Source organism: Accipiter gentilis, chromosome 26, assembly GCF_929443795.1.
Source record: "Accipiter gentilis chromosome 26, bAccGen1.1, whole genome shotgun sequence".
In the NCBI taxonomy this organism is placed as follows: Eukaryota; Metazoa; Chordata; class Aves; order Accipitriformes; family Accipitridae; genus Astur; species Astur gentilis.
In genome coordinates this window covers 5,277,694-5,293,767 of record NC_064905.1, presented here as the reverse complement: position 1 = coordinate 5,293,767, position 16,074 = coordinate 5,277,694, and the positions used below count along the sequence as shown (strand labels likewise).

Below are 16,074 nucleotides of genomic sequence, written 5' to 3'. Positions count from 1 at the left end.
GCTTGTGAGGGCATGTGAGACTTCATTAGATCGGGCTCCTTTGACCTACAGTGACTGAACTGTTTCTATCATATGAATTTGAAAGGCTGGTATGAAAAGTACTGACATATAAACTCCACTTGGAGACAGACTAAGGATCAAATGGGCAGTTTCTGACCCAGAACCTCTTATATTAAAGCCAGAAAGTGACACAAAAGCAAAGTTGCTCATTAGACCGTAACATTTTCACACTGAAATATATTTTAGCTGTAGTTAAGACTCTGCCAAACAAGCTGATTGGACGTCATTCTGGAAAAGAACAACAACCCACAAACCCTCCCCCCAAACCTCTGCGACTCTCAATAATAGGAACCAGCTTTAGGACTGCATGCAATTATAAAACATTCACTATTTATAAGAAAAGTACTAGCTCTATTGTGCTCACAGGAGATGATGTCTTTTCAGAAAAAAATCCATCACATGTGAGCTCAGCTCAGCTGTTTCTAGGTATGGTGTGTTACATGCCATGCACTTCCCTGGATTTGTATAAATTTTAATAATTAATAGTTCTAGAATGTTCAAACCCAGATAGTTTATTTAAATACCACCCTTCTCTCAGTCCTAAATTATTAGGTCACACTTCAGTACCCCAGGATTTGAGATCCAGCCAAAGACCACAGAAATCTTTCCCTTCCCAAGAAGCCAACAGAAACCTACCCTGAACCTCCCAAACCCTTGCAGGAAAAGCAAAGGTCAGGTACTCTCAACACAGAAACCCCCAAAAGCTACAGTCCCAAAGTCCCCTATGCAGCTATATCAGAAGACCACATCTGCAGGGTTTCAAGGTTTTGCATACTTTGTGTGCCTATACACAATATGTACCATCACATGAACAACAAGCCATGTGGATAGTGTGGGGAAAAGGGATAATGTGGAAGGCACTGGTGGGCTGGCAATGTTTTAGCAGTATTTTCATGAAGCTGCAGCTCCACCTGTCTCAGTAGAAACTCCATTTTCAAAAATCCTTACACTTCTGACTCTAGTGGCTACAGAGAAACACTTGCAAACACAAGCCAAGCAAATCACAAAGATCAAAATTCAGATGGAAAATGCAAATCAGAACCATCCATCATTTATCAGTCTTGTGACCTGGCAGGGATGACTAAGTGCACAATTTTGAGGATGACTTTGGTGGTGACAAGCATGGTTTAAGCTGTTAACACCCCCAGCTCACGCCTTCAGGTTATTTCTCCCACATCTCCAGCCTCCCTACAGTACAACTTGCATAGCTCTTTATTTGATTCTTCATATTGGAATAGAAGTATAATAAGTATTTGCAAAAATTAAGCAATTTTTTTTTCAAACATGGAATGTCTAATATATCTACTTTTGAGAGTTGTCAAGCCTGAGAAAGTGGAGCAAGAATACAAGCCCTGGAGGCATGAGAGAGGGTACTATCAGCATACACCCTGCATTCATGTGCCCTACATACCCTCATGACTTTTAGTGGGCTGGGTTTGGCAATACCGGAGAAGTCTGGTATGGCAATCTGTGGTGGACAGTTTATTGTTCATAGTATCAGTTAAAAGACAACCAATTCCATCTGGAGCCAAGGAATCCCAAGAAGCCACCACTATTAAATACTACCAAGTCTTTTTACAGCCCTGGGCAAATCTTGGGCAAATGTAATGAATGTATCCAGCTCAGGAAGGGGGACTGCCAATGAACTTGAATGCTGCAAATCCATGGGAACCAGGGAAACCGATCATTCACTGGACTTGAGGTTTGCCATAGTACTTTGTTATTCCTCAAAAGCAACTAGAGACCTTCAAGTCTTACAAATATGAACACAGTTGTCATCAGGGACAGCTATTAACACATTTTTGAGGTGGCAGAACTGGAGATAGCTCTGCTTACTAAGCAATCCCTAAATCCACAGCCCACCAACCTTCCCAAATACTAACAAGCAAAGTGACTCCCTCGGCCTTTGGGCAGACATGAACAAGAGCAGGTCAGAACTTGCTACGATGCCTGGACAGCTGCCAGTTCATCGTCTTGGTGTTCCTCATGTCCCTTGTGCGCTACAAATCTTATGTGAAAATAGACATGAAAAAAAAGTAACCGGCTGGTGACATTAAAAGAACTCAATGATCTAAAGCTGGAAATATTTTTGGAAGACCATTTAATAACAGAATACATTGTGGATGGATGCCTTCAACTATAATTTCACTAAAAATGGTCAATACATGCCTTTGAAGTTTCTATGTATTTTTTTGTTTGTTTGTTTTGAAGAAAAGGAAACAGGTTTTAAAAAAATAAGAACAGTTTCATAAACTCTCAAAGGAAATCATAATTATTCTTAAAGTATTCTTCTCAACAGCCTTGACAAGTGCTTAGAGATCCAGTAAAAATCTCCCCAAATGTCAAATATTATGACTCACTGTGTCATTCTGAAGGCACCACTATCAAAATGTAGGAGAATTCTAGGCTAGGTACCAAACATAGGATCCAAAAAAATTTCTCATTTTTCATGCAAAACTTGGAACATTTAAGGATTCTTCCTGTTATTTTTCCCATCTATCACTCATTAGGGAGCTCACTGGGGAATGCCTTGCAACTAGAACAGCCTCATCTCAGGAAGAAAATTCTTCTTGATACATTATTTCAGGCTCCACCAATGTTCAGTAGATGTTGCAGAAAGCATGCCAGGGAAATAAAACACTTTCTGAAAAGCAAACTCAAGGCACCAGCTACACAAAGACTTTCACATATTTTATCTGCTCAGAAAATAGCTGGGCCAAAAAATCTGCCCTCAGACCTGAGAGTGCAATATTCATTGGCTGCTTTAATGTCAGTATCAGAGGAAAAATCTGATCCTCTTTTTTTTGGAGTGACAGAGGGCTGCTTCTCTGTGCAGCAATTAAAGGTCTAGTCCAAATTTCTCATTGGATAGCTATGTGAACCTAAAAACAAACCGGACATTAATCTTAGGCCAACTTCTAGCAGCACTGATTCTCTTTGTGGAAGATATTTGATCATGCTAAAAACCCAGAAAACTTCAGTGTTATGCTTTCCCAAATGTAGAAAACAATCCAACCTCCCCATTTTCCTTTTTCTTATATATTCTCAAATCAGAGGTCCAATTTGGGTACACAAGGGTTTCTGAAGTGCTTTTATATAAGACAGGAAAACAACAACTATGTATTTTTTTCTAATCAGTTCAGCATTTTTTTTATCCCAAATAACATTTTTTGTTTCATCAAGGCATACTTAACTCTCTTTCATCAAAGTCAAAGAGAACAGATCAACATACAATGTACCCCAATGAAGAACAGGTTAAGACTATGTCAGATTTACAAGAGAAAAACCACTTATGCCATCAGATTTTACTTTTCGTAGTAGTTGGAGGTATTAGGTCACTAATGGTCTGCGGTCTGTGGAACTGTGGTATGATACGAAGAGGGTACCTTTATCAAGACAGGCTGTGTGGGCACAGCATTTCAAGCTTCTTAAGGCCGGTGGTAATGTGCTGGTAACTAGTACTTGTTTAGGAGAAGGAAGCATTAGACAGATGAAGGAGGCAGTCTGATCTGCCACAAAACCTCGCAACTTTCAGATTAGAACCACGTTGTACTGACAGGTGGAACACTAACAGGTGGATCTGCCATTGCTGCTGTCTCATGCATTTAAAAAAAAAAGAGAGAGAGGGGGGAAAAAAATCCCCAAACAATAGAAAAGGTATTCTGCCCCTTTGAAACTGCTTCCCTTGTCCCCTTCATCAGCACTGGTTGTTGTCTTTAAAAAAACCCAGCAAAACATTTTTTTTTTTTTTGTGTCATGCAACATTTTCCTGGTCTTATTTTTTCAGCAAAATCATGAATTTCATGGGGCTTTCCACATGCACTTTTCACAGGGCTCACTGCTTGTGAAGAGCTGCCAAGAAACATGCTTAGGCTTTTCTGTAGCCTTCCACACATCTCAGGGCGAAGCCAAAACAACAATAGAGCAATAAAGATGACTTTTACACACAGTTTAATAATAACCTTTCTTTTTTCCGTTCTGTGCTGTCATGAGAGCTATTTATTTCATGCCACATTAGACTTTTAAAACCAGGATCCAAGTTACACTATTTCCCCTTAATCAGTAAAAGAGAGATTGGATGTAGTAATAGTATTTTATTTATTTATCTGTAAGTAAAACTCCAGTTCTGAAAAGACAATCTAGACCACCAATTTGCAACCAATGAGTTCGATTATTTTTCTTTTGTTTCATATGTCAGTTGGGTGATACTTTGTTCTCTCATTCAGAGTATTCATATAATAATTGATAATGCAACATACAAAATATTCTCATCCTTAATGTGAGAGAAACTTTTGTAGGGCCTGGAAGACTAAAAGCAAAAATGCTGTCAAGAATTTCACAATATTACTTGAGAAAAGGAAAGTGCTTACAGTGAAGAAAGAATGAAGAAAGCTTGGCCTTTATCCACAGAGAAAACTTTTACGGGCTGCACAGGGACAAGATATATAGTTGAGTGGTTAAATAGTACGTTGGGATTTTCTGAACTTTGCCAGGTAAGTCAGAATGGAACTCTTCTCTTTACTGCTAATAAAAAATACTGTACTGTTTTTCTCATAAGAGATTACTCATTTTGTATCTAGTAACTTGTATCGGAAGAAATGTTTTTTGTATTTTGTTTTCCCCTTCTCTCCAGTTATTAAAAAGAAGTCAGTGCCAACTGGAAATTTCAGGAGAACACAGAACCTAAAAATGGTTGGGTGGAACAGACAGAGGATGTTCCTCCAAGAAAATAATTCAGTTTGGAATGTTGTTGATGTTTGATGAAAAAGAATTGAGGCTCATCTTAGAAAATAAAAAAAATGAGTTTTTTACTTCCAAACTGTTTCAACTTTCAAAGAAGAAAAGACAAACTTGGTGAAAATCCTTCAGCAGCAAATGCACTCAGCTCCCATGTTAGATACCAAAACATAAAAGAAATTACCTGGAATGCACTGTAGCAGAATTCTCTTTCTGCACTATTAATGAAGTTTGCTCTTGCTTGATGAACACTGCCCACAATACTTAGTAGGCAAAGAACTAGAAGTTACTTTATGCTTTTTGTTCTGTGTTAATGCTTTAAAACCTCATATCTGAGTTTTCACCTATCAGGTTCTGGCCTATTAAGTTTTTCAGAATTAAGGAGCAATTATCTCTAGTCTTGAGGTTAAACAAAGGAATAACTGATTAAAAAACAAGATCTGGGTAGAGAAATAATGATCCTTTCACTATTTCTGAATCTTGAAGAAGGAATATGTTCCAGTTCTATGCACTGCTAAAGTACAAAAAGTCATATTCAACATCACAAATGCCACAACACAGTATGTAAAACAATAACTAAACCAGACGATTTCCAGTGTTCTTACCAGGTGGTAATCTGCATATAGCATTATCCCTCAGAACCACTGTGTCTGGAATAGATCCTAATTTTGCTGGACGCCCTACATTTTTGAGCCGTATTACTTTACATGGGTGTTTTCCAATTATGTGATTTGTCTGCAGTCTATTAGGGATCAATTCAGTTATTCACGCAATCTAGTGCATCCAGTCACATCTGAGATGCCATACATTTTCTGAGATGTCCTTTTCGAGCTGGCAGATAGGGCACCAGACACACTGTGGACTCATGCCAGGCTGACTGGGGGAATGGGGAATGGGGGTTGCAGTCCGTTCATAACACTCTATCTCTGACAATTCTTCCTCGTCACGCTGTTCCCCTGCTCCAGCGTGGGCTCTCTCCCATGGGATATAGCCCTTCATGAACTTCTTCAATGTGGGTCCTTCCCACAGGGTGCAGTTCTTCAAGAACTGCTCCAGAGTGGGTCCCTTCTATGGGATACAGTTCTTCAGGAACAGACTGGGACACAGCTCCTGCCAGGAAACCTGCTCCTATATGTGCTCTCCGTGGTCTGCAGCTCCCGCCAGGATCCTGCTCCTTGTGTGGGCTCTCCATGGGCTGCAGCTTCTTTCAAGACGCATCCACCTGCGCCGGCATGGGGTCCCCCACAGGCTGCAGCGTGGATATCTGCTCTGACATGGTCCTTCATGGGCTGCAGGGGGACAAGCTGCTTCACTGTGGTCTTCTCCATGGGCTGCAGGGGAATTTCTGCTCCAGCACCAGGAGTACCTCTTCCCCCTTCTTCACTTCACTTGGCGTTTGCATAATTGCTTCTCTCATATTTTTTCATCAGCATTGGTGATGGGCTCAGCTTTGGGCAGTGGCAGGTCTGACAGGGGAGCAGCTCTTGATCTCTTCTCACAGCAGCCACCCCTTTGGACCCCTCCTCCCCTGCTACCAAAACCTTGCCACATAAACCCAATATGGTCTTTGAACCAATAGGGGTCTTTGAAGAATACTTGCCATGCAGAAAGATTTCTTATTTCCTGCTGGCAGTTCTACCATGGCCAGCACTGTGGTGTCGGAGTGCTGAATACCCTGACTGTCCATAGGTGGACTCTGCTCCTCTCAGCTTTATTAACTGTGCAGTATGCACCACCCGCCAGTAAGCAGCTAAAAAATCGGCTTGTGGTTAACTTCTAATCCTTTGATGTGTTTCTTCACAGATTGGATTTAATGAATCATGAATCCCATTTGTGGATGATATTCACTCCACCCGTACTTTTAGACAGTAGTAGCTGAGATTACATTTTCTTAGAGATACACTGGGGTCCCGATGAACAAGCAGAAATTCTCCAGTATATCTGGTTCCCCAAATGTGACGCATTACATTTTACAAATGGGAATCTGACCAGAAGAAATCCTGCAGCTGAGAGCTCCAATGTGACAGGACACCCATACTGACACTAAAGACAGGCTGCAGAACTGCCAGTTACTGTGGTGTTTCCTTCTTCAGTCCCAGTACAATGAGATAAGAGAGTCCAATCTGATAGCAATGACATGGTTCTCTCTTAATAAAACAGGGCTGGTGGGCTTAGGCTCTTGAACAAAGCTAAAAACTTCCAGCTCTTCCAGCACTTCTCATTCATAGTTATACAAGTGGGAAATGTGTTTGCTTTCTGTGCAAAAAATAAAAAGGCACCCACACTTCACATTTGCCAAGTAACTAAAACTGAGAAACTTCCATGTAAGGCAGAACTCCTTCAAATAAAAGGAAGAAACTACACCAAACTTTGACCACAATTTTCTCCATTTGCCTCAGGGAAATTATGCTAAAATTCCAAGGTTTTAAAAGAGGCTGATAGTTAAGTACTTGTTTAAGCCTTCAGTGTTTATTAGGCAGTCCAGATTCTCTTGGAACCACAAGGCTGAACCACGTTACCTAAAAACTTCCTGTTCCTATATCAAACACATAGTTAAAAACTTGCAAGGGGGAAAAAACAACACCCTATAGTGCAATGATCCAATTCGACTTCATTCAGCTGTCACTGGTGCCCATGTCAGGGATTGCTGCAAATCAGCCTCGCAATGGTTAGTGACGGGAAACGGGCTGGAGAGCTCCAGTAAAGAGTGTCAGCCACAAGTCACCACACAACTTCTTTCTTCCAGAGTCGTTTGGCTTGACTAAGTGCTTGGCTTTGGCCATGCAACATTACCACAATCAGATATGCCAGAAAAAGGGACCATAATCACTAACAGTGAATAGGGTTCTGTCTAAAAGCAGCGTAACTGCAAAAATCTCAGATACCATCTACCACAGGACACCACAAGGTCCCCTAAGGTAAAATGGATCTTAGTCTTCCTTTCCAAACACATACAACCAGAAATAGTTTCTAGTTGGTTTTTTTTTTTTTTTTTTTGAGAGAGATATTTTTTTGTGTCTGTGATACAAACTGCTTGCAGCTTTTTCCCAGGGAAACAAACTATTTTAAAACACTTGGTCCCCCTCTCTCCCCACCATGGGATGCCATGTATTTTAGAAAAGACCTATTTTCAGTAGTAGAAGCCACTAATTTTTTTTTTTTTTTTTTTTTTTTAGGTTTCAGAACAAAGAGGTGCAGCTATTTGCTGAGGCTTTTTAGGATCCTTAGCAAAAACTGAAATATTTCCTGATTTTTTTGTGTCTAAGCGCTACAAATTTCTGCTTCTGGCTAAAATCAAACAGATAGGAGGAAGGAAAAGTTACAGCAAACAAACAAAACAAAATAAACTAGCAAGTAAAGCATAAACCCATTCAAAGTACATAGTACATGTTTGGTACAGTGAATTTGGCCCTTTACGTATGCTTGGACACCTCTTCAAGTGAAAGCACAAAGAATAGTGAGTCTGAGGAGAGGATCTCTTTTTGGAGGTATGAAATTCTACAGCTGAATCTAGAACTATAAGCAAAACAGTGATGGCTCTCAAGAAAGTCTGTGACAACGGTGAATAAAAAAAAGGAATGGAAGGGAAAAATTGTATTAATTTTGTCCTACATTTCTAAACCAGAAAGTCAGGGAGACAGCAGAATGTTTATATTGATAGCTGGAGATAGGCCATGTTAAAGCCCAAAAGACAAAAATTAGAAAAATACAAAAAGGAAAAGAACTGGGGTGACTGATCTAATTCATGACTTCCTCTTTCGATGTTCCCATATATGTTTCTTTTTGAAGAGGAGGAAAGCCTACAAAACTGTAAGAAGGAGCTGTAATCCATCAAGGGATCCGACCAGGTTGTAAACCAGCCCACAGACTTCAGGCTTTAGAGCTCGCTGACTTGGGGTACATGATTATCCTGGAGAAAATACATGCTTATAATTTAGCTTCAGGATTAAAATAACCAGTTGGAGAGGAAAAATAAGACATCAGCTGACAATAAAAGCCATCAGGACTCTGCTACACAGCATGAGTATTGGTTTGGTTATGTACATACAGGCAACAAATATTGAAAATATTGACTTTAAGAATGGTGAGGAAACCTGGTCATGCCGGTAAGGGCTTGAATCTTTTTTTATGGCAATCAGCTCTTTGCCTACCCTCCCTCTCAGTTTTGTCTTCTTTAACTTATGTTTACCTATTCCATACAATCCATTTGTATTTGTATATTGTTTTAAAGTTATTAGGTGGAAAGGAACTAGGAAGGATGTTATTGCATGAGTGTGGGTTGTTTTTTGGCGTGTTGTTGTTTTTTTTTTTCAAATGAAAGTGAAATGGGGCTGGAGCGTGGGAAATTCCTTCCCTCAGCAGTCACTTAACAAATTGGCCATTTTTCATCTATTTCGAGTGGGGGAAAAGACTGTCAAAAGAATTTTAAAGGAAAACACTGCAAAAAGTTATTAATTGAAGAAAGATCTTTGGCCTTCATTATTCCAGCCAATGAAAGCAAAATTTATGCATCATTATTTGGGATATTGTTTCCTAAAAAGGCTACAACGAGTAAAACTAGACAGACAGAAGATAAAGTAGGAAAATACTAAGGTGTGGAAAAAACCAAACCCTAGATACTATAACTCTGTCAATAGTCCACATTTCCAACACATGCATTTTTAATTTGCATTTCATTTAGGCACATAAGATTTACTATCATGATTTAACCATTAGTCAACTAAACCAAGGGGGATCCTAAACATTTCTTGCACAACAACACACATCCACGTTCTTGGATCTTCTTCCTCCCTGTATTCAGGCTATGCTTTTATTACAATGTACATTTACTTCATAGAGCACAAGTGTGATGAGGGATTCAGACTACCTACTTCGTAGTGCTACCAGAGCCTGCCTGCCTCTACAGTCGAGAAAACATGGAATCTGCAATAGCTGACCTGGGCATCTATAACCAACAGCCCGAATGTTACTCAAAACATCACAGATTATCAGTACAGAAACATCTAGGCTGATCTCCAGTGTAACATAGACCTCTGTCAAATTAATTTGTGTTTCAGCTACAGCATCTGCTGAGGAATCCAGTTTGTAGCTAGAAACAACAACTTTTGCATAATTACACCGATAAAAATGTATGGTCTGGATTTGTTCAGCAACAAAGGTCAGCCAATGAACCTTTTAAAGAAATTTCTATTCTCCAAACAAGGGGGGGGGGGGGGGCAAAAAACCCCCCAACTTTGCTCTTTCTGCCTACTCTTTGTTAAGCCCAATAAGATTTTCTTGAGATCTTCCAGACCTATTCTCAATCCCCCAATGTTTTTTTGTGTTTCACTTCTAATCCTCTTTCTCACACCTCAATTTGCTCCTTGAATTCTGAGCAGAACTCAGTATAATATTCGGGCACAACACGAAGAGGTATTACCTCCATTTTCTGTCCTATTAGATACGCCCTGCCTATGGATATCACTGCCCTTTTAGGCAAAGTACTGCACTGAGAGCTCATTGTCCCCCCAGACTACTTCACAGAAAAACTGCTTCCCAGGAAAGTACCCTGTCATCCATTCTTTGTTCATATAAATATAGATAAAATCCATACACCTGGCAACTCTGAAGCACATACAGTTTGCTACACAATGTTAAGCACCGTCAGCACCCGAGACGGAGAGAGGTACCTTAATGCACAATTCTGAGCACAGGAGTAAGTATTCCTGAATTCCTGACTCCTCCAGTGACCCGCTTTCTCTCTGAAATGTTAGCATTCACTATTCTTAGCATATTCAACACAATATTAAAGTCATCTGCACCTACTTTTTTTCTCTTTCTTTCTTTTTTTTTTTTAATAGATACTGCCATAGTAGCTTCAGGTATTGCTTCAGTATGCAAAGGTTTATTTAAAAAGAATATACACAGAGATGCCCTGGATGTCACAGGAGACTTCAGTCAAACTCTTTGGTTAACAGATCCCTCTCTTTTCAGGTCAGGCACACAAATCCTTTCAAAGTGCTTCTTCATGACTTGCCTATGTGCTTCCATGGCATTTCCTTAGCTGCTGTTCATTCAGTCAAGCAACTTCAGATGATGTCCAATTTCTTGTGTTCAGATTCAACTCTTAGAGGACCCTCAAAAACATGGCTCAGATTTACTTGGCTTGTATGTAACTTGTTTGGCTGATGGCTTCAATTCTTCCAGCCATTTTATGCTGCTCCTTGCCTTTCTGCTCTGAGGGCCAGGTGTACCTCAGAGGGATATTTCAGCCCAGCCAGCTGCACTGTAGTGAGTCCTTCCAGGTGACTGATCAGGTTTGATGAAATATCCCCCTCCAAAATGGAGGTACAGCAGGTTAAGGCAATTCTTTTATCACAGTTCACTAAACTCTTCCTGTTTTTAAGCAACATGAACTATTGTAACTCTTCAGCTTTCTGATTTAAGCAACACCCCTATTTTTGCAACCTTTTTCACTTATGATTCAGATTATTTCTTCCAGAAGTATTTCCTGCTCTTCTTCAAAAATTCAGTTTGTTGCAACTGTAGTCAAAGCTGTTGCCTGCATTGTGACAGCAAATGCTTATTGTGTGGTATATACAATTGTGTGTATTCCACATTGCAAGACTGGGGTCTAGTATTTGGCAAACTCCTGCTAATAAGCATAAGACCAGCACAGAAAATATTCACGTAAAAAAAAAAAAAGCTGGAAGTAGATTAAAATTATTTCAGAACTGATTCTAAAGTATCATATGAATGCTCTGGCCCCTATCCAGACTGCTGTTTGAGAAGAAATCCCAATCTAGTTCTTTCCTACCTGTTTTGTCTGGAAAAAAACCCCTGCAATATGCCTACGAAAAGGAAAGTGCATTTGCATATATACTGGATTCAGTTCCTTACTAGAGATGTCTTTTCTTGGCTGGGCAAATATATTTCCTCTTGTAAATGTAAAGACTCTGCCTCCTTGTATAGAGTTTTGTTTGAAACCACCCAAGAATAGCTCACATAATCAGTGGATAAGTAAGCACAATGGGCTCAACATCCTATAAGCAAAACTCTTTGCTAAGCTGAAGTTTTTCAGTTTTTGGCAGAAAGATCATTTTAATACTCCAATAAATGTACATTCAAGTCATGAGGCTTTTCTCAGCTAAAGATTTACATGGGCCTCCTTTGTATCAGCCACAAAAGTATTTTAAGAGTTTGGAAATTCTAGAAGCTTTCCTCCTGCCTTACTCAGCCACTCAAGCTTGATCCTCATTAAATCCCCTGACATGTAATATATTCCAGTGTACAAGAAGCCCTTCATTATTTCTCCATGCTTAGAAGGTAATAAACCCATTTCAAAGGATGGAAGTAGGAACTATTGCAGGTGTTTCCTTACCACTCCATGCTGAGCCAGGAAGGCCATGCTAACACAGTTTGAATGAGTCAACAGTATGCTCCAGTAATGACTTGAGAAAAAAACATTTTTAGATTCCATGTTTCTTCTCTTGCAGAAGGTTTAGGAAGGAATTTATCTGAAATGCAGGATGGGCGCTGGAGATACTAATTCCATTTTTAACTCAGTTACCAACTTCTGTCACCGTGGACCTAGCAGGTGACTGCACATCTGCTGAGCTGGGCTAACTGCCATAGGTGCACACTGAAGACTACAACTGAGCCTACAGTTTCTTACAGAGCCTTTGCCTCTCTGCTTGTGAAATGGAGATAATGAATTTAAACAGCACATTGTCAAGCTCATTTTATTTAATAAATGCAGACCTCTGAGATCTCAGGTGAAAGCTGTGCCCCAAAAGCTATTTTCCTACCATAATTTAAACAGGAACTGTTTTTATTTTGCAAGATTCAGAACAGATGTGTATATCAGACTCAGCTCAGTACTGGGAGTATTTCTGAAATACATTTAGAGAATGTGCGTGCAAAAGTACAGATTTCTCTGACAACTTAAACTTCACTATTTTTTAATGCATTTTACAATGAGCCGTCAGTATTTTGACTCAGAAAAGTGGCCATGTTTGTGAGCAAGTGTATTGCAATATTGGTAGAACTAACATGTCTCCAGTAAGACATTCGGGTTGCTTTAAAATGGGACTAGATTCTTGGTTAATTACACTCACGGACAAAGTAAACATGTATTTGGACCCTTCCCTTAGGGCACTGAAGGGACTCTTCATGGATTCCTGTCCTTTGGTTGTGGCCCTTTCTTACCTGTGTAATTAGGAGGGCAGAGACAGACATAGTTGTTGATCCCATCCACACATGTAGAGTTATTCTCACAGTCATTATCTTCACAGTCATCTGGGTTTATTTCACACCTCTCCCCCTCATACCCAAGGAGACAAGAACAGCTTTGGAGAAAGAAAAAAAAATTAATAAAAGTTAGCATGGATCTGAAGGGGCAGGAGGTTTGAGGTACAAAACTGAAACTAAAACATATAAAAGTGAGTTTCTGGAGCCAAATTCACTGCTGCTGTGAAGTACAGAGTACTTTAACCCTATGTGTTTGGTGAAGGATGCAGTCTGATGGTTCATGGGGTCATGCAATTATCTACACAAAACATAAAAGCATCAGCAGGAGACAGCCTCTGTCACGCTTCCCTTTGCTTTCTTTCTGATAACCCTAGCCCTGTATTGAAGCAAGCAACTCCAGGGCAGGAGAGTAAACACTCATCACAATATTCAAACCCTTGGCTTCTCTGTTAATGATTTTGTGAGAATGTGGACACTTGCCTAGTGAGGACTGCACAATTGCAGGGCAACTTGGCAGTTTTTAGATAGCTCAATCTCTTTAAAGAGGAACGGCTTGAATTGAGTTTACAGACATGAACATTTTCTTCTCATTACCACTTTGTCACTTGTCCAAACAAAAAATGTTTGGGAATGATTGCTTTTACAAGTGCAGTAAGGTTTCAGTGCTTCTGCAGCTCCTCCAACATCTATTTGTGGAAGAGCTGATGATGACTAGATAATTCAACTAAAACACAAACAAACAATGGCAGAGCTAGTAATGGTTCTGTGAGGATGTGGACACTATTGAAGAATAATTGCACTAAATATTTTATCTCACAACACTGTGATGTATGGTCCCTAGAGGGAGTGTGAGAAACTAAGCGGTTGAAGAACGACTTTAATTTTTTTTTCAATCTCTGTTTCCTCTCCAGATCTAGAAGTTACGGTTGCTAACAGAACCTTTATATTTTAAACTAGCTGTAAGCGATGAAGAGGTGGAGGCCACAGTTTCCTAAAAGAGAGTCTAAAAACATGTGTTAAGTGCTCCAGTCATTTCAGTGGCTTCTAAGAAGCCAGCAATGATATTTGAAGAGTCAGTTTTGAAGTGTCAATATTGCTGTTCACTAGTCACAGAAAGTGTGTGTGGGAAGGGAAGGGTTGTTTCGAGTCCCAGTCCAAACTACACATTCACTCAGCTGTTCATTTCCTTTCCCATGCAAGTTCTGGTGGCAGAAAAGGAACTGAACAAATGTAAAGCAGTACTGATTGATGAGAATGAAAAACAGAAAGCACCAGAGCAGTCACACTAATCGCCATCCACAGCTTTCTGAAACCAGGAGAATTTCCAGTGCAGAGATAGCTGCAGGGTACTTTTTTCCAGCTCAGATGGACAAAATGGACGTGGGGTGGTTAGCCTGCTTTTATATAGGTGTCATGGGGTTGTGGTGGGGAATGCCCTGGGGAAACAGGAGATCATCAGAATCTGTGAAGAAAACGGAAGCACTTTTGGGCTGGTTGCTCTCAGCATGACATTTGCTTGTCTTCCTCCTGTGTGCCACAGGCTGAGCAGAGGGCAGGGACTCCCAAGGGAGGGATGGCACAGAGCGCTGCATCTACCTTTGGTAGGTCCTATATTGGACCCTGAGGATAAAGTAAGATTCTTCATGATATGTGCAACCTCAGAAACTAAGGGAATAACAAAGAGGAAGAAAAAAGGGTAGGGACTGTGTCTTGAGCTACCACAGCAGTAAGATCTTCTAGATGGGTACAGAACAGGCATATAGGTTACATGCTAACAGTCATCTTCATTCAGTTCTGCAGGGACCATTCACAGGCCATGAGAGTTAGAAAACCTTCACCATGAATAACCAAAACTAAACTGCTCAAATAAATCCAATTTAGGACACAATAAATCAATAAGAAATATTTTATTTTCCTGTCTCAAGCTCATTATTGCTAATAAAATATGTCCTCTTGCTGACCCTGCAATGATCCAGAGGATCACAGGAGGCAGATAAGAAAGAAGAGCTGGCCCACCATCTTTTGTGGCAATGCAAGCATTGGGGAGGGGGTTAAAGACATCCAATTAAATACAGTGACACATTCATCATGTCTCCCTTCTCAATTACAAAACCCCATTTTCAGGGGTTTATAACTCAGCCATAAAAATATGCTCCAGGCTGCAACTTGGCATCCAAGGTCTCAGTTTGGGAGCACAAATTTTTCTCTCCATTTAAAGAAAAGCAACAAGAGTGGCTTTGTGCTGGTTATTTTTATGTGAATGTAACACCATTTTCCTTCCACAAAAGGATTGGGACAGCTTGGATGTATGCAATTAAAAATGACATTATTAAATACTATCACTGTAATGGTTCAACTCAGTAGAGTTACCATTAGTAACAATGCATATGGGATTGTTAACATACAATTGCTCAGTATTAGGACACATTCCATACTGAAGGAAATGTCAGCATAATTAATGACATTTGGCTACTGGTCCCTATGTATTATAGGGAGTCTTTACGTTACTGCTTATGTATGATACTTTATTTTCATTTGCATTCAAATGTGCCAAGTATGAGGACTGAAATTAAAAGATAAAACATACAATTTGGGACCCGGATTGAACCATATGTTGAAAGAGTTGCATCTTGGGACTGTTTGTATGTATTTTCCCAGAAAAAGCTTAGAAGAAAAATGAAGTTTGCAGAGTGACTGGAAGGTCATCAAACTTGGGTTCCAGCTGACTGAGAGAGAAAATTAATTCCAGAGACAACGATGAAAACTTTGTACTGACTAAATAGTGAAGCAGTGTGAGACAGCATTTCATTTGGACCTCGGAAACAATGGGGCCGTGCAGGAAAGAACTATTTTTGAAGACGCTGTGATCATAAGGGTCCAAATTCCCTATTCCTCCAGTTTAGGGATTTTCTGTTAGTGTTGTATTTTCCTAAAAATAAAGAACTAAATAAAAGCCCATTATCGTCATGAAGACACAAGGGAACACAGAGCTTAATGACAACATTTTGGGGGTAAACTTTTGGAGCTGAAGAATACTAACAATATTGT

The 16,074-nt window shown here is 39.9% G+C and overlaps 2 protein-coding genes across 3 annotated transcripts in view; both read right to left on the bottom strand.

The window, feature by feature from the left end:
• The window catches only part of SLIT3 (slit guidance ligand 3), a 536,826-nt gene that overhangs the window by 42,987 nt on the left and 477,765 nt on the right, over positions 1-16,074 (bottom strand). For both annotated transcript variants that reach the window (XM_049829395.1, XM_049829396.1), the window contains one exon: positions 12,985-13,124. In XM_049829395.1, coding sequence (XP_049685352.1) covers positions 12,985-13,124 — 140 coding nt within the window. The remainder of the gene's footprint in view (positions 1-12,984; positions 13,125-16,074) is intronic.
• Positions 1-16,074, bottom strand: part of PANK3 (pantothenate kinase 3) — a 307,492-nt gene that overhangs the window by 77,087 nt on the left and 214,331 nt on the right. The gene's annotated exons all lie outside the window — the stretch shown is intronic.